Source organism: Falco peregrinus, chromosome 6 (assembly GCF_023634155.1).
Source record: "Falco peregrinus isolate bFalPer1 chromosome 6, bFalPer1.pri, whole genome shotgun sequence".
Taxonomy (NCBI): domain Eukaryota; kingdom Metazoa; phylum Chordata; class Aves; order Falconiformes; family Falconidae; genus Falco; species Falco peregrinus.
This window is the reverse complement of record NC_073726.1, coordinates 91,026,583-91,044,183: the sequence shown is the minus strand read 5'-3', so window position 1 is coordinate 91,044,183 and position 17,601 is coordinate 91,026,583. Positions and strand designations below refer to the sequence as shown.

At 47.0% G+C, this 17,601-nt stretch overlaps 1 protein-coding gene across 1 annotated transcript; it reads right to left on the bottom strand.

Moving 5' to 3' along the window:
- Window positions 1-111: 111 nt before the first annotated feature.
- Window positions 112-17,288, bottom strand: CTC1 (CST telomere replication complex component 1). Its single transcript, XM_055808413.1, has 24 exons — window positions 17,192-17,288; window positions 16,967-17,115; window positions 13,797-14,043; window positions 12,773-12,969; window positions 10,987-11,131; window positions 10,295-10,594; window positions 10,010-10,138; window positions 9,461-9,687; window positions 7,764-7,938; window positions 7,479-7,679; window positions 7,119-7,245; window positions 6,803-6,917; window positions 6,012-6,471; window positions 5,566-5,655; window positions 5,127-5,270; window positions 4,772-4,842; window positions 3,882-3,991; window positions 3,399-3,564; window positions 3,061-3,147; window positions 2,817-2,976; window positions 2,274-2,338; window positions 1,852-2,014; window positions 1,584-1,710; window positions 112-667 (listed from the first exon to the last, which is right to left on the bottom strand). Exons 1-24 carry the CDS (start codon window positions 17,210-17,212, stop codon window positions 507-509), a joined length of 3,837 nt encoding a protein of 1,278 aa, XP_055664388.1. The 5' UTR covers window positions 17,213-17,288; the 3' UTR covers window positions 112-506.
- Window positions 17,289-17,601: the final 313 nt, after the last annotated feature.

Sequence of the window (17,601 nt, the reverse complement as noted above, 5' to 3'; positions counted from 1 at the left end):
TGTACAGTTTCACATGAAGACAGCAAATGTTCTGCAAAACGCCTGGCTCTGGCTCAGAAACCAAGGATCTATGTTCTGCCTCATTCCCCATACAACAAGTAACACCGTATCTATTTTAGTATCAAGGTTTATTTAAACTGTAATTTAATAGCTTTTTTTAGTAGTTACTACCATATAAAATACACCCATTGTGTGCCCTAGGCCCAAAGCAACGGGTGGTGTGTAGAAAGTATCACACATCTCTCTCCCAAAACACAGTCCAGTACCGCTGGTGGCAATGCCCCAGAGTGACCAACCATTCAGGAGTTCCACAAGCCACAGCTTCTTGATTGCAGCCTTCACCCTGTGCTCACAGGCCAGTGTTCCCACCGGAAAGGAGATTTAAAAAAGCTCCCAATCCCAGTAGGTGTTTCCATAATTCCTCTCTCACTGGGAGAGATGTTAAGCAGTGGCTCCCGCTCAGCAGTGACTAGATGTCTTCCTTACCCGCTCGCTGTTCGCCCCGCTCAGCAGTGACTGGATGTCCTCCTCATCCTCTCGCGGTTCAGATACCTGAAGGCGTCTTGTCCCACCTCCTCCACGTTCAGGCACAGCAGGCTCACGTAAGGCCCCACTTGTGACACAAACTCCACTTCACCGCACTGAAAATTTCTCAGCTGGAGTGGAGCTGACAGGGAAAGATCCGACCTGTAACAACTCAGCAGAGGGCTCTCGCTCTGCTCTAGCACACAGCAGCAGGAGTTGCTGGGGGAGAAGGCCTTGCAGCAGCTGCTTGCCATCTGCTAGACCTCAGGGATGGCATGATTAATGGATCCGGGACGTAAGCAGATGAATCCATTTGGCCAGCGTCCCTCCAACTTGGAGGAAACAGGCTTTCTACACTATGGAATGCTGCTCACATAGCTGATGCACTGAGCTTTGTATCTTCTATCGCCATCAGCAACCTGGCCGTACAATGTTGCATGATGGCCAAAAGATACTATCTCCACAGCACAGCATCCTCTGGTGAGCTCAGTAAATCAACCCCTGCGGCACCTGGACTCGTACTCAAGCACTAGTGTGAGCACGAGCAGCTAAGAAGAACGTTCCCTTAACACAGCAACTGCACCGCTGTGGCAGCATGGGCTCAGACATCAGCACCCATGAATTCAGAACTCTTCAGCACTTTAAATTCTGTGGCCACGGTGAGGATTTCCAGGCTTAGTCCTGACTTTACCTGCTGTCCTGTCTGAAGGCAAAACCCACTTGCTCTGAGCAGGCCGCACAGTAACCCTGGCTGGCCAGAAGCCCGTCCCATCCACGGACTGGGAACCTTGCTCTAAACCAGCTCTATGCTTCTGTGTAAAGTGGAGAAATTAACATTGCTGTGGACAGTGACTTTTATAATATTATTTCTGTGGTTTTGTAACCACAGTTCTGCCAAGACCATCTTAGCTCTACACTACAAAATTCACAATTCCCTTGAAATCCTCCAAAGACCTTGCTCTGTGGGCAGAAGGCAGCTCTCCTTCCCCAGCCTGGTGAGATGTCTCCTCCCCTCCTTCCCATGCTAAATATTACAAAACCCAACAGTACTTGCTTACCAGGTTGCAGAATCTTGGAGGGCTTCCTGTCCAGGCTGAAATCCAGCAGGATAGGGCGACAGATGAGAGGACTCCTGCACAGGCTCCTCAGGTAGCAACCAATGAGATCCCCAGGTTCCTCTACACACTGAGGAAGGAAAGGGCATGTTACCAGCGAACGTGTAGAGGGAGAGAGGGAGCCACTGGAACACCCACAGCAAAGAGAAATCCAGTCCAACTGAGGCTCGAGCCCAGCACACTGCAATCCCTACTGGAATAACACACTCACCCCCGTGCCAGTAGCTTCCCCGTGCTGGACGGACACGCTGCCCCTGCTCTGCACACAGTTCTGCACCATTTCCCACTCGAGAAGGCTCAGGCCCAGCATTGCTGCCACGTGCTGGTTCTTGCACAGCACCAAAGCTTCACCCGTTCCGTCCTCCACCAGCACCCTATGAAGTGAGCAGCCAGACTAAGATGTGGAAGGAGGCCAGGACAATGCCTGGCTCCCTCACCAGGGTCACGTCCCAGACAACAGATCTCAGTAGAGAGAGACATGGAGGGTTGTTCACATCTGGGAAGACAGGACAACGCTAACTTCTACCTTTGCTCTTCTGTCCACCTCCCATCGGTGATCTGATTTTCTCCTCCCCTCTGTGACTTGTTCCCTCCTACCCACCTCTCACCGTACCCGATCTCCACAGCGCTTACCGTGCACTGGCTTGCCTCACGCCTGTGTGTGATGGACATAGTGGATTGTGTCGGGTGCACCTCCCCTGAAGAAAGAGTAAAGCTACAGCTATGTATGGGTGGATATAAAAGAGAGAAGGGGAAGAGCCACTGCTTCGTTTAACCCTCCCCTAATTAAGTATGCAAAGGATTAAAGAACTTCACTGCATTTCCAGTGAGTGTCTTGGGAAAAGTTTGTATGGGGAGAAAAATCACCTGCTGCAAGGTGCTGAACCCCAACAGCAGTGAACATGGGAAAAGCAGAGCATTAACAGGGTAGGATTCTCCCCTTCGGTGTCCTCACCTCACCCCCACTCCCAGCTGCCAGCCTGCCTGGAATCAGATACATCTAATCAGCTGTCACTCTGGTCCCTTTCTAACATTCAAGTCCTTCTCAGACACTGGGAAAAGAGGTTTTGGAACTGGGATAGGAACTCTTATTTCTTCTACATGGTAGCAAAGGCTATGTCAGAGTAGAAAATCTGAAAGGCTCCTCACAAATTATCTCTGTGGAAACTTGAATACCTCTTTGAAGATGCTGCTGCAAAGTGAGCAAACCCATTGCAGAGACAGAGCCAGTACGCAGGACAAGTGGCATAAAATCCGTGCCTGGTGCAGGTTTTGCAGGTGAGATTGCAAGCTGGATAGGAACACTAGTGAGGGGGGGGAGGCTTCTCCTGCAGGACTAGAAGAAATAGGAATGTGAGAAGCTCAGAACACACAAACCTTTCTTGGGACCCTGTAAGGTGGGAACAGGCCCTGGACTCACCTGGAAGGAAAAGGCAGGTGAGAAGCTGGCAGGGATACGATACTCACACAGCTGGAGGCAATGTATGTGCAATAAACATTATGGAATCTGCAATATGAAGGAGCAGATGTCAGAAAGAGCTTGTAGAAACCAAGCCACTCAGTTTTCTTGGGATGACTGGGCTGGTCTTCATCTGTAACGTGGTAGGAGAATAATCTGTAGTAAGGGATTAGGAGGCACACAGGTATGGACAAGGGATAAGGAAGGTCCATGTGAGAGGAGAGATTAAGAGATGGTTTCAAAAACAGTAAGACAGGTCAGAGCTGTGGCCTAGATCAGGGCTCCAAAACCAGAGGTACCTTGAGATTTTACGTTCCACGTTCTGGAAGATGATCTTGGCTCCAGGTAGCAAACCCCAGAGCTGCCTGAGACAGGTGGCAGCAATGTAAATGTCCATGACGACAGGGCAGCCTGGAGCTACTGAGATGGTAAGCTTCACGCTGTGGTCACTGGCGAGCAGACTCCCTGAGGAGGCACAGAATCGCAGACACAATGAGCTCGCTCACACGCCAGTAGCATAATCTGTCGCTGCGCTGGACCTGCTAGAGGTGTTTTCCCTCCCACCACTGTTTGACCTCACAGATTTTCCAGGTACAGTATTCCCCTTCCTATCCCCAACACACATGCAGTGTGCAGTTTCCCAGGCCTCTGACACGCAATGGGATGCAACATCCTGGCATATTTCCACTATTCTCAGATACAGGAGCACAGTTAGCCAAGTGCACTGCCTCTCTGGAACGGAAAGAGGTAAGAATCAATCCATTGTTACTCGGCAATCTTACCTTTCTGCTTCTGAAGGCCAACAGTTACAGATGGCTTCTCATTCTTGGGAGAGGCACACAGGCTCCTCTCCACGATCTCGCCGGAGACAGAAACAAGGGAACCTGTGAAACTGAGAGCAGACCAGGATTTCTGTCCTGCCTGAAGACAAAGGGAGCGGAAGAAGGCCTAACTTCAAGAATGTCACAAAGGACAGGGTGAAGTGGAATGCTGTTGCTTGAGCTCGGTTTCAAGGGAACCTGCCCTTGAGCACCTGAGCTGCTGGACCGAGGGCAGCTTCGTGCAGCCTGCCCCACCCAGGGACATGAAGTCCCTTTAACTCACTTTCCGCTTCTTCAGACTCAGCAGTGAAGAAAAAGGGAGAGACGTTACAGCCTTCCTATCTGCTTAACTCCTAATTGTTCTTCTTGATTAGAGGAAGAAGCCAAGCAAAGAGAAACTCAGTTTACCATAAGGCACTGGTGAAGGTTTCAGTGCGCATGCATATCACCCCAGATTAAAGATGCTTTGGACAGAAAAGCTTCTAACCCTAGTATTTGTTTGAGCAAGACTGCTAAAACAATCAAAAACCATCATACATTCAGCCTCATTTTCCCTGCTGTGCCTGTTTCACTTCTGACAGGAATTTAGGATAGACCTTAGGGACCTAGTCCACACCAGTAGTAGCTCAAATTTCTCCTGGACACCATTTTGCAGTCCTGTCATTGGCAACCCCTTCAGCTTTGATAAACAGGATGGGGGCAGCCTGGACTACTCACACATCAGATTTCCCCACCATATTCCTAGGGCAGATAATTCATTGCTGTTCAGTGTAGGACTGTCTCCAGCAAAGACGAATACAGACCCATTCCCTCAGACATGGTCATATGTCATCTGGGGCAGACCAACATACCTGTTGCTAAGGACTTCTGCAATGGAGGAAATTCTCTGGCCCATGCCTGCCAGCACCGACCTGGCTGCCAGCTAGAAGTGAGGGAGACAGCCTCAGATGATTGCAGTTTATAGCTAGCCCCAGCTAGAGCAGTAAAGACAAGCTCTGTGTGCTTAGAGCCAGGTCAGGTAACTGATGCTTCCTCCCCAGATTAATTCTGAGGCAGGAAAATGCAAAGCCCAGCAGCAGCCTCTGATGGAGCTTAGAGCAGAACGGTCTCGTCAACAAGACATTCTGTATTGGTAATTTTCTGAGCTAGTTCTGGAGAGATCTACAAGTTGCCTGTGAAAGCGCAGAGCAATAAGGCACTGCATACCTGGTGCTCAGGCAGACAGGAGATCCATGTCTCGTGCTGTAACTGCCAAGCATCTTGGACAGGCAGGCACAGGGGGCAGGATGACTTGCTCAGGAACTTTAATGGCACGGGTGGAGAACAGAGCTTGTCAAACACTTCCAAGTCCTGAGGAAAGGGTGATAAGGCAAGAAAGAAGACTATTAAAGGAAGAAGATGAAAGCTATAAGGGAAAAAAAATGGCCACTAAAGAAAAATGCTTTAAAGGAAAAAAAAAACCCAACCCACTGAACTCTTTGAGTTCTAAGAATTTTAACCAACCACAGAACTGAAGCAGTTCCCTGGCAAGATGGATGGGAATTCCAAGCCTTGAAAAGAGCTTAGTCACCCTCTGACTCCTTGACTCCCACACACAGTTCAGCAACATCTCCAAGATGAAACAGTGAGACAACCTCTCTCTTACCGAGCAGCAGGGCACAATGAAGCGATACAGTCCACCCAGGTGCAGAAATGGAAACCATCGTAGAGACTTCCCCATAAAGAGCAGTAGTGCCTGCAGGGGAGGGGAGGAGAAAGAGAGAAAAGGGCATGAGAAATGTGAGGGAAAAGGCAGGACATTTAAAAATACAGCAAGACGAGAGCAAGTCCAGCAGAGGATGTCTTGACTGAGAAGTAAGGTTAGCACCATCAAGGGTAAGAAAAGGTGGATGCATTTACAGGAAGGTGACAAAGAGGAGATGGAACTCCCTTGGGGTGGCACAAGGAAGCTGCCTGCACAAACATACATCTGTAGCCAACACATAACCACTTTCCCATGGATCAGGAATCTAGACAATTATCACACAGGCTCCCTGAGGCACCATCTCCCAGCCTTATCAAACCACACCCCAAAGATGCTTCCTGCCTCACTTCTTGCCGTGCCACGCCCTCCTCTCCATCACAGCCAGTCTCCTCCAGCTCTGGTAAGTTCCCGATGTCGCTGGGGTGGCTCCAGAGCCGAGGTCTGCCCAGCCACAGCACCGTGGCTTGGAAACTGCACTGCAGCTCCTGTTCCTCTCCACCTTCTTCTCTGGGTAGTTGGTAATTGCGTGACATAAGACCCTCTTTCTGGGTAACCAAGAACAGATGAGACACACAGCTGGTTCTAGCGCTGCTCTGATCCCCCTGACAGTTCTCATCTCTGTCAGTATCTGGTTTGGGATCCTCCAACTTCAGCATTTTTGCCTTCGGGGATTCCAGCTCAGGTATTAAGCTGCCATCACCCCTCTTCCTCAGAGAGGAGCTGTTTCTGCTCCTAAGGCCTTTCTGCATTGGTCCTTCAGCAGCACGGAGAACCTGAACATCCTCAAAGTAGAACTGCACGTAGACACTGAAATGACAAATGGTAGCAGTGAAACTCCCCATTCTGTGATTGCCCAAAACAAGTGGGTTTCTGGGAAAAGTACTTCTGGTGAGTGCCCCACAGCTATTCAGCAGGAGCAGCAGGGATGGGTGAAGTAGAAGGCAGCCACCAGGCTGGGTGTATTCTGAACAAGATGGTGGGTTTGCTGTTGACAAAGATCTCTTTTTCTGCAAACAGCAAAGGACAGATTGCTTTGGCACTGAAATACTATGCTGATAAGCAGCTTTACCATCGTCCAAAATAGCTGTGGAACTGGAGAGTGATGATTTTACTTGCACACTGAATAAAAGGGACTCACCTGTTTTTTTTCTCCCTCACATGCTCCAGATTTCCTAGGTGCTCCGAGGAAGGAAAATCAGTCTGAAGGAATCTCTCTACTATGAGCTGGTAGTTTTCCACCTGCAAGAGCGATCCTGCAAACACATCAGAGAAAGGAGCTGAGCTAATAAAAAGAGAACATAAACCCAGTAAGCTCAATTTCCTCATTTTGAAGTCACAAGGCCAGGCAGTGACAGTTCAGCATCTCTATACCAAGTCTCTTCTTCCTTATTTTGGAGCTGGATGGCAGAACAGCAAAACTCAGCACTCTCAAATTTAGTCTTAGTAGGACATACCTATGAGAGCTGTATGGGCAAAGGGGCTACCATCCTTATGGGATATCACACAGGAAAGCCAGCTGCTGCTGTCCTGCAGCTGGAGGTTACTGCTCCTGGAGGAGACTCTCAGCACACCCAGCAGTATCTGCAACAGAAAGGAAGCTGCAAAGAGCATCAAACACTTGCCATCTTTGAAGGCTATAAATCAAAGCGCGTAGCAGCAGCCCAAATTCAGCCCGTGTTCAACACTCCGCAGGTGAGGAAACCAGTGTTGTTCCCTAACAGGAGGAACAGGCATGCATCAGACAGGGCGCTGGATGGCATGGGTAGAACCAAGAGCTCTCAAGGCACAGACAGTAAAGGGAATACGGCACTTACCAGTCGGGGCTGGAAACTTCCTGCTGAGAGTGTGCAGTAGGACCAGGCCAGTCTGCGATTCAGCTCCTGGGTGCCCATGTGCTGTGCCTCCGAGGGGGAGAGCACCTGTGACGGGCTGAAGCCTTCCCAGCTCTTCTGTTCTGCCATATGGCGAATTTCAGACAGAGATGGGGCCTGGCATGGGGGGTTCAGGGTCAAATACTAAGAGAGAAGAAAGAAAGAAAGAACCAGCCGAGTTTATTCCCATCAGACAAACAGGGAACAGCTCACAGAGCGTTTACTCACCTTCCGCAGCGGACACTGGTGTGTTTTTCCTAGGATTTCACTATAAACATCTCTTGCTTCCCCTCTGTCTGGCACCATAGCTTGCAGAAGGGGGACAACGAACTTCTCAGCAGCTGTAGGGTTTCGGCGCGTAGACCTAAGCAACGATCGATGATGCCTAAAGAAACAAGAAAACCTGAAAAAAATTACAACAGTTAGAAGCATTAGTACTTTCAGTGAGTTCTGCACGTAAGTCAGAGATTCTTTCTGCTTGTTATGAGTGAATGTGCTATGTAGGACAAGAACTACAGAGAGCACAAAAAGAGCATGAAGTGATTAAAAAAAGGAACATTTAAGGCTGATGCAGATTTATGTCAGGCAGGCAGACAAGGAACAGGAAAATATGGACAGAAATGGACAGACTGGCAAAATCTTGAAACTCAAGCGGGCAGAAAAAACCCCTAATCACCCCAAAATAACCTCTAAGTCACACAAAATGGATGTCCATGCATTTTGGCTAAGCTTGATATGATTACTTATGTTAGGTATACTCAGCGTTCTTTTAGAAAAGGTAAAAAAGAATAAAAATTCACAAGACAAATAATTGCAGATTGCTCTTGTTCCAGTATTTTTCTTGTGTTGCATCCCTTTCCAGAAGTTCAGCTCACTGCTTTTGAATGCCTGGAAGTGATCACACTGCCAGTCACAATATGACTTAATAACATAAAGTGAACTCAAATAAAAAGATATAACAACCCACTCACTGGAACAATTTTCAAGCAGTAGCAGGACTTAGCAGTCACATTTAAAGAAAGTGAAAAAGCTAATAAAAACTGAAACTTATAGCTAGAATCATGCCTGAGGCAAAACTGAAGCAGTTTTATTGGAAAGCATGGAAAGAATTTTTATTCTACAGTGCCAGTAAAGCATAGGAAGGCTGAGGATTCTGTGAACTTGACTGCCAGAGATGAAATATATACATTTTAGTTTTTAAAGTCCAAGGCAGCAGTTACAGTGATCAACCACAACTACTGCAAAAAACAAATATTTTCACTGACAGAACCCAGAAGTAAACCCAGAAACGGGCCCATTGCTGTCGCGCAAACAGAATGCAGCCATCCAGGAGAGCAGGAAGCCATCTGGAAGACCCAGAGATAAGCAAAAATGTGGGAAAATCTGCTAAGACAGAGGCTCTCAAACAAATGCTCACTCTGCTGGCAATACTCAGAATATCTCAGCGTGATATTCCGAGCAGCTGCTGCTGCTGCTCCTGTGAGTAGCCAGGACGCAAGAGCCTTTATATTGGTTGTGATCTGGCTGTAGCAGCAGTCTCCATCTCCAGCCGCAGCACCCACCTTGATTTGCCAAGCAAACAATATTGGCAGGCAGACAACCCTACAGTCCCTCTGTGTTTCAGGGCAAAACTTGCTACGCAGAAGTACGTGAGCACATGACCTGGAGTGCTGCAGCTTCCCGAGAGCAGTGGGCTAACGGCACATGCACTTGAAAAATATACAGGATTTTCTCAGCAGAGCAACTGCAAGGTAGAAGCAACTGGATATGATGTGAAATGTAGATAAAGGGCTGGCTTAGGCCAGTAAACCAGCAGCAGCAATTATCCAAGCACAGTAATCTTATGAACCCTTGGTCTAGAAGACACCCAGATAGCCTACAAAGCACATCGACGTGTAGCCTGACTTCAGAAGAACTCTTCTCACCTCTTCTCAAATGCCTCCAGGAGGCTCACCATCCAAAGGTAGAGTGGCATACCAAGATTGTAGTGGAAGAGCAGCTGTAAGTAGAGATTTCCTGAAGAGGCTAGTGGCTGGTAAGGGGTGCTGAGCCTCGAAAAACTCTTCAGCACAACAGTGCTGCTCAGGCAAGCACAAAGTGCAACAAAAGGGAAGGATACCAGAGGCTTCTGCAGGAGGTGGACATCGGTGAGCTGAGATACACAGACATACAGATTAAGAGAAGGAGATAGCTAGTCTGCCACCACTCCCCAAAACCATCACCCCATCCTAAACCCTCTGTCACTCTACTGGATTGTTCATAAACCTACTGGGTCTGAGTAACCCGGCATGGAATCAGGTAATAATCATTTTGACTCTCATGACCAAGCCCAGACAGTAAGATCCCCAATTTTGTTCCAGATACTTGCTGAAATAATTCCAGTGTTCCCATACTCTTCTGTTGATTCACACACTCGTGAGCCGTCACCAGGGCCTGAGTCTTTTCCACTGAATGCCTCGTAAGTCTCAACTTACCTCCACACATGCTCCTGGTCGGAGTCCACGTGCAGAGTTCAACAACTGCTGGTAAGCAAGGCACAAGCAGACCTTGTTATCCAGCAAAAAGAGACCAGCTTGGATGTTCAGTATTTCAGTGACATGTCCCTAGACAGCAAAGAGAAAGTTACAGGAGTCCCAGAATATGAGACGCATAGGCCTGAGCAATAAGGAAATAAATTCGTGATGAAAGTAAGACCTTGCAGGCCAGAAGCTGAAACTCTGGAGCACAAGTGGGCGAAGGCTAACGCTATGAATCCTTACCACATATGAGATGATCTTGGATTCTTTTGCTGATCTTGGCCTCTCTTCAACTCCCAGCTGCAAAGAGTTACTGAGCTGCTCAGCAGTCTCAGGGTAAGCAGACTGAGTGGATTCTCCTTGCCAAGCACTGTCCAGCGGCTGCTCCCTCACCTGCTCTGCACAGTAGGGCAGAAGGCAGGAAGAAACACCAGTGACAAATATTCTTCGTCCCAATTTCTTCAGGCTGGACATAGTCAGGTCTGTTATTGTGTACCTGTGACCCAGCTGGAGGATATGGTGCCACACCAGCTGGTTGGGCTTCTAGGGCAGAGAAACCAGAAATGCAACATCAGCATCTCCTGCACTGGAAAAAATTCTTCCCAAGCCCGATAACCTCACTCAAGAGAACTTTTCCTTCGAAAGAATGGCCCCACACTTAGTGGAAGGATGACATCTACAAGATGTTCAGGGACATGGCAACTGCATGAGGGAGGAGGGCTGTCTTTCTGCAGGGCATGGAACTAGACTTCTTGCATACAAGGGCTATCATAGGCTGCATGGAATAAAATAAATAAATAAATTAATAAAATAATTGCTAGTAAAAGGAAAACTAAATCAAACTGAGAAGTCAAAGGCAAGCTTCAAAGAATTGATCAACTAGCACATACACAGATACATATGGTAAATTAGTAAGCAAAATTCCAAGGACTTACCTGCACCAGCACAGGGAACCAAACAGCTGAGGTGAAGCACTTTAGAAACAAAAAGAAGAATGTCTTGTGGTGAATACAAAGGAGAGGCCCGAGTCTGGTCAATTCACCTGCCACAGTGACCTTGGATCTTTTCTGACATAAAACCCTAGATGACAATTGAGGAGGCAAAGGAAATCAGAGGTGAAAGAACTCGCAAGTTATCTCAAAAGCAAAATAAACAGATACGCAGCATACACTTTCTGGAAATAAAGGATCCAACAAGGTAATATGGATCATCTATCAGGTTTTTGAAATAGTATTTGGCTACAAAATTCTTAATTTAACCTTTTTATACTTAATTCCTTTAAGATTTTAAAAAAAAAACTTAGTATTTGAAGACAGCAGGGTTGTTTTGAAGACAGCAGGGTTGTTTTGAACAAATCCACATGTTCCATGATAATAGCCAAATTATAAAAAGCTCTACCTCAAACAAGAAGCTAATTATAGGTCAAAAGGAGGGGAAAAAAAGAGCCACAATTCTTCAGCAGAAAACAGAATCCTGCTTTGCAGATCCATGGAATAGGACACTGTGGAAGCCCTAAGCCTGTAAACAAGAGAGGCCTGAAAGCAACCACAGAGCCTTCCTAACAAACTCGGCAGAGGGTGAAAGAGCAGCAAAATGGAAAGCAGATGAGAGAAAGGTGACATTTCTTTAGTCATTTCTGTTGTCATTTCAAATCTTGCTTAAAAAAATTAAAATAAAAAATCATTTCAAGCAAACAAACATTTGTCCTTTTATTTGCCATTTTCCTTTCAACTCCTACTGGACTTGAATATAAGCATCCCACTTACTTTAAAAAAAACCACATTCTTGATTCAAAAACATATAAACAATTATCTAACTTTATGACTTTTAAAAAAAGAAACACCAGGATGTCTACACACACTAGCACCAGCACTTTATTGGTAACATTTTTAAAGAAGGAAAATGTAAAATTGGTTAGATACCAGGCAATAGCAGAGGAACTTTATGTTAAAAGCCTGAAAGCATACACTGAAAAATGGTAACAGTATGCTTTAGAAAGTTCTGTCAAGCTAAATCAAACACTTAAACTTTAAAATAAGTTTCTCACAAGCAGATAAACCCAATTAAAACAAAAGATAACTAAAAAGACTAAAGCAGCCTGACTAGTGACATTTTATTGTTATGAAATTACACCAAGAATTCTTTACTCAAGATGATAAAACATGACCTAGTACAACTTGAAAATACCAACTTCGGTAAGATTTGCCATTCCATTGACTACATTTTCACATACTGTAAATATTATTTCCACTAAAGACAAGTTACTCTTGTCAGCTGACATTTAACTGGCACCTTTATCTCAGCAATCTGCTAAGAACCTGACTGGTGGTGTACATTAATTTCATATTAGAATCTATAATTACTTTCATTAACACTTTTGATTCACTGTAGGTCAATAAAAAAATCCTTGTGCTAATCAAGAGTGAATTTTAGCCTCAGTGAAAGTTGAATCATCACTTTGTTCTCATGTCCTTTATGTAATATATCCAGAAATACTTAAAATTTGTCTTACTTTGTCAAAATACAAAATAAAAACTTCAAATAAAGTCCTGGAAAACAGCTGATTAATGAAAAGTGGCTTTATTGTATAACTTTCACTTCCACCACTCACCGTTATGGTTCCACCTGTAGCAGAACCAGAATTTTGCTTTTCCTATGCCAAGTGCTCTTCATGTGCAGAGCCACAGTACTACGATGGAGTTGAGCATGCTAGGTGTTTACCTGGAGGCAAGCAGTGGCTCGTGTGATGCCGGGTGGGCAACTGGAATGCTGTCAGGCACTTCCTTTGGGAGATTTACTGGCACTGGATCCACCAGGATTTCCAAGTACCCTGCTGCGCTCTGGTCCGTCTGTGGTATATATGACCAGCTTGGGAAAAGGAACAGTGACTCCAGCCACTCAAGTTCAACATGCAGGAGCTAAGCCAAAAAATAGTAAGATGAAAGCCTGAGATGAGTTAGAGTGTTTTTTCAGTGTTACTTACAGTGCTCATTACTAATTTGTCCTTGCACGCACATCACAAACACTTGTTCTGCTGCTGGGCTTCCTTACTAAATGAGAGCAGTGTTTTCCACCCTTTCTCTCACCTTGCATGGAGAACTTCCGTTCTTCCAGATGCAAATCTGGAATTAATTCACTGCAATGCTTAGTTATTTTCAGACTGTTTTTCTAAAATTCTCATCTGCTTTCTTTTTCCCTGGGCTTTCAGTTAGAAGTTCATACCAACATAACTTTTTCCTAGTCTTCACCTCCTTGGAAAACACAACCTCGGTGCTTTTTCATCACCACTCTAGGGGTTACCTTTTATCTAGACTCCCCTTGCAATGACCTTCAGAAGCTTTTAATTCAATTGTCACACAAGCTATTATTTCCTGAAAGTATGTCATCAAAACAACCAGCACAACTCTCCAGAAAGTTATTTTTGCTCCACTAGTTGGAATTCAACAACCAGAGGGGAGTGCTATGACCTCCTGGTCTCCCAGAGCACCTTGTCTTCCTGAGAATTTAACAGGACTGTACATTAGGCTGTCTCTTTTTTCCAGGCCAGTGCATTCAATATTTGTTCTCCTAAGCAATGACAAATTTGACATGTTCTACCCTCTCCCAGGATCCAAGCCTGCTGTTTTCTCCCTGTTACACAGATTTGTTACTTCCCACACTACAGACTTTGGCAAACCATTTGAAACCCCTGGTGGTTTGTGACACTGCCCCAGAAGTGGGAATAACCCTCAGCCTGAGGACATACCTCACATGGAATTATCCCAGTATTGTCTTTCACATATAGGCAGCCATCTACCAGGTCTTCTTTGTTCTCTTGACTTCTATCTGTTAAATAGCCAACCAGGATCAGGTAAGTCCTTGGCAAAGCACTCTGTGTGGGGAAAGCATCTCGTCCTTGATGAGCCCATTCTTTAAATTCATTAGTGCTCCAGGTCAGGTGGCTGCAGCATGGTATGCGCTGCTGATGCTGTAGGTCAGAGATGGAGATGAAACTGGAAAAAAAACAAGAGTGAGAATACAAAAGGATGTAGGAAAGATCTCCATCTGCAAAGTTTGGTGATTGTAACGATCACTGCAGTGGACAAAGCTTGGCTAAGTCAGAAGAGCCTTAGCTCAACTGGCATAGTCTGGTGATAACAGATGTCAAGAACCAAGTCAATTCACTGGAATTTATCAATGATCTCTCAGCTCAGTCAATATGTTTCTTCTGCTTAAGCATCCTCTCTGAAAAAAGACATCTTTTGCTACCACGGTTACCCAAACAGGCATGCAGAAGACTTGTGAAAAAAATAATTGAGAGTTAATAAAATGGAACATGTTTTCAAGTACACGTCAGGATAAGCGGGAAGAAGAATAGTCATTAGTTCAGTCATTTTTAGTCTGAATGGGAGACTCTGTGAGAAAACCCCAACAACAACTCAACTTACAGATAAGTAACGAACACAGGTAAATACAGACCAATTCCACCATTTTGTGCTAAAATTGCTGAATTGCAGTCGTGGTTTAACCCTGGCCAGCAACCAAGCACCATGCAGCCACTTGCTTACTTCCCCAGAGGGATGGGGAGGAGAATCGGAAAGGAATGTAAAACTCAGGGGTTGAGATAAGAACAATTTCATAGGTAAAGCAAAAGCCACGCATGCAAGCAAAGCAAAGCAAGGAATTCATTCACTGCTTCCCATCGGCAGGCAGGTGTTCGGCCATCCCCAGGAGAGCAGGGCGTAACAGCTACTCGGGAAGACAAACGCCATAATGCCAAATGTCCCCCCTTTCCTTCTTCCCCCAGTTTATATACTCAGCATGACATCCTATGGTATGCAATACTACTTTGGCTAGTTTGGGTCACTTGTCCTGGCTGTGTCCCCTCCCAGTTTCCCGTTCTCCTCCAGCCTTCTCGCTGGCAGGGCCCAAGAAACCAAAAAATCCTAGATTTAGTATAAACATACCCAGCAACAACTAAAAATGTCAGTATCCTATCAACATTGTTCTCACACCAAATCCAAAACACAGCACTGCACCAGCTACTAAGAAGAAAATTAACTCTATCCCAGCTGAAACCAGGACAAACTTATAGATTGGATAGCTTACACAATGCAAAGCTGAGAGAAAACAAAAAGAGTAATCTTAGACTGGACCTTCACTTGTAAGAACACAGCCAGGCTAGCCCTAATCTTCCTACCTACCCTCCTGGCTTTGGGGAGAGGGGAGAGAAGGAGATGTAACATCACATCAACCACATGTGAAGCCATCTGCAGTTTAGCATCTACCATGCTTAGACTGACCACAGTACCAAATATGGGAGAACAAGGCAACATCTTCAGTAGATTCTAAGCCTTTTCAATGTTTATATGACCACGGCAGTGTTCATCACTGTTGTTTACATCCTGGCTCTCTACACTAGAAAATTAATGAATGTCCTCTGTCCATGCTAACATCAGCATTGAGTGAATACAAACTGGTCTCCAGCTAGTAATTTTGGTGCTTGTTTCCAGTGAGATTTGTTGATAATTTTAGGTTGTGAAACCGGAGATCTGTTCGCAACACCCACTTGCTCAGTAGCAAGCCACAAACAAATTCAAAGAGTATGAATTTGAAGTTTCATTTGATTAGTCAGGTATCAAATGTTCAAAGCCAGAAAGCAGTCTAGACAAGTGATGGGTCTGAATCAGCAATAAACAGTATTTCTATTTTAAAAAGTTAATCAGGATAGATAAATTTATGCAGGTACTTGTGTATTTAGCAGGAATTTGAACAGGAGGAAGATTATCTGAAAACTGCATCAGCAGACTGCTCCATCCTCAGAGACAGAGCAGCACCGGGAATACTACTGATAACTATGATCTTCAAGAACACAGTGCTGCTTGTTTTTGTCACATGCACTGACTGCTTTTTGGGAGAAACCTAAACTACACCAGTACACTGGATCCTGTTTATCACATACAGAGAAATAAATGGACTCCCTTCTGGTGCTCCACAGCTAGATAGTTAGCTTTGGATGTAGTGTGCTGCCCACAAACAGAATGTTGGCCTCATACAAGACAAGTATCAAGTACCTTCAACTCTTCTCTATGAATTCTCCTGATTATAAACTGAGCTCTGGTTTAAACATCATAAAACAGTCTATAGAAAAAATATGGCTTAGATGGTATCAGTTTAGCTGGTGTGAAAGACCTACCACCTAAGTTTATAAACTATTAGTATAGAATTATGGGCCCCAAGTCCCTAATCAATTCCAGTTGACCTTTGTCCCAAAACCAGTCAAGCCAAACTTTTCAATCTGGATCTCACTCAGCAAATTGCACGTTTTTCATGATGGTAAGCACCCAGAAGCTTTGTATCAGCTAAAATATCGACCACACTATCCTAGATTCCCTCTTTGTGAGAGCACACACTTGAAGGCAGACCTCAGCTGGCCAACAGCCTTGGAGACTGTGCCCAGGAACAGCCTCCTGAGCAGACTAGCAGCATCCAGCCGGGAAGCCGTCGTGCAAACGCTGTGCAATACAGAAGCTCACTCTCAGCGAGATGCCCTACTTTGGTTACAGCCTCTACCTACCGCAGACTAGCAGATACGGTACTTAATCATACCGCAAGAGTGATCGGGGGTGCATCGAAGCCAAGAAAAAGCATGTGGTTACCCGTCTTCGACAACATCCTTCCCACACCCAGCATCCGGGGCAGATGTCGCACACCAGCGAGCAGTGCTCGGCTGGTGGCTGCTGCTAAAGCCTCCACGCTGAGCTCCCGGGAGGGCCCCGCCGGCTGCGCTCCACTGGCCCAGGCCTGCAGCCGGGGCCCACAGCCGGGCCTCCCTTCGAAACGTGCCACGAGGGCCGAGGGCGGGCACCGGGCCCAGAGAGGGCACCCCCCGACTCCATCCCCTCACCCCTCTCCTCTTCTCGTCCCAGCGGTCACCTGTAACCCAGCGGCAGTTCCCCGCCACCTGCGCTCCGCAGGCACCGCAGCACCGCGTCCAGCAGGGGAGGCTCCGGCCCGCCAGGCCCCTGACGGGCCGGGAGCGCTCTGTGGATGAAGTCCCGCGCCTCCCGCAGCCAGCGCTGCTCCTAGGGAGAAGCAGAGAAACGGGGCTTCAGCACCGTGTGGCGGGGAGGGCCCAGAGGCCCCCTCTGGCGCACTCACCGCCGCGCTGGGCTCCGCCATGGCGGCGATAGGCCATGCTGCTCACGGCGTTCCCATAGCGACGCGGCGGCGGGAAGCGCGCAGGGCCTGCTGGGAGCACCGTCGAGCCGCGAGCCCGCCGGGCTCCGCCCCCCCCCGCCCCGCCAGCCAATCCCCGCTGCCAGCCCCGCTCGGCGCTCCGCCCTCCCCTCGGCGGCGGCCGGGGCGCGGGGGCGGCACCGCCCCAGAGGTAAAAGGGCGCACGAGGGCGGGGGGGGGCCCCGTTGCTCACCGGGGCTGTCCCTCAGGGAGAGGGATGGCGAGAAACGGGAACCCGGGAGGGTTCCGCAAGCCGGGAGTAAAGCGGCCGCCCTGGCAGGTTGAAATCCAGCGGCTGTGTGACAGGAGGGTGGAAGGCTGGGCTCGGTCCC

Coding starts and splice junctions, on each gene's coding strand:
- CTC1 (XM_055808413.1), bottom strand. CDS start 17,212: ATGGCGGAGCCCAGCGCGGCG. Junction 10,139..10,294: donor CCAAGATCATCTCATATGTG/GTAAGGATTCAT, acceptor TTTGCTGTCTAG/GGACATGTCACTGAAATACT. Junction 3,992..4,771: donor GCAGAAGTCCTTAGCAACAG/GTATGTTGGTCT, acceptor GTCTGCTCTCAG/TTTCACAGGTTCCCTTGTTT.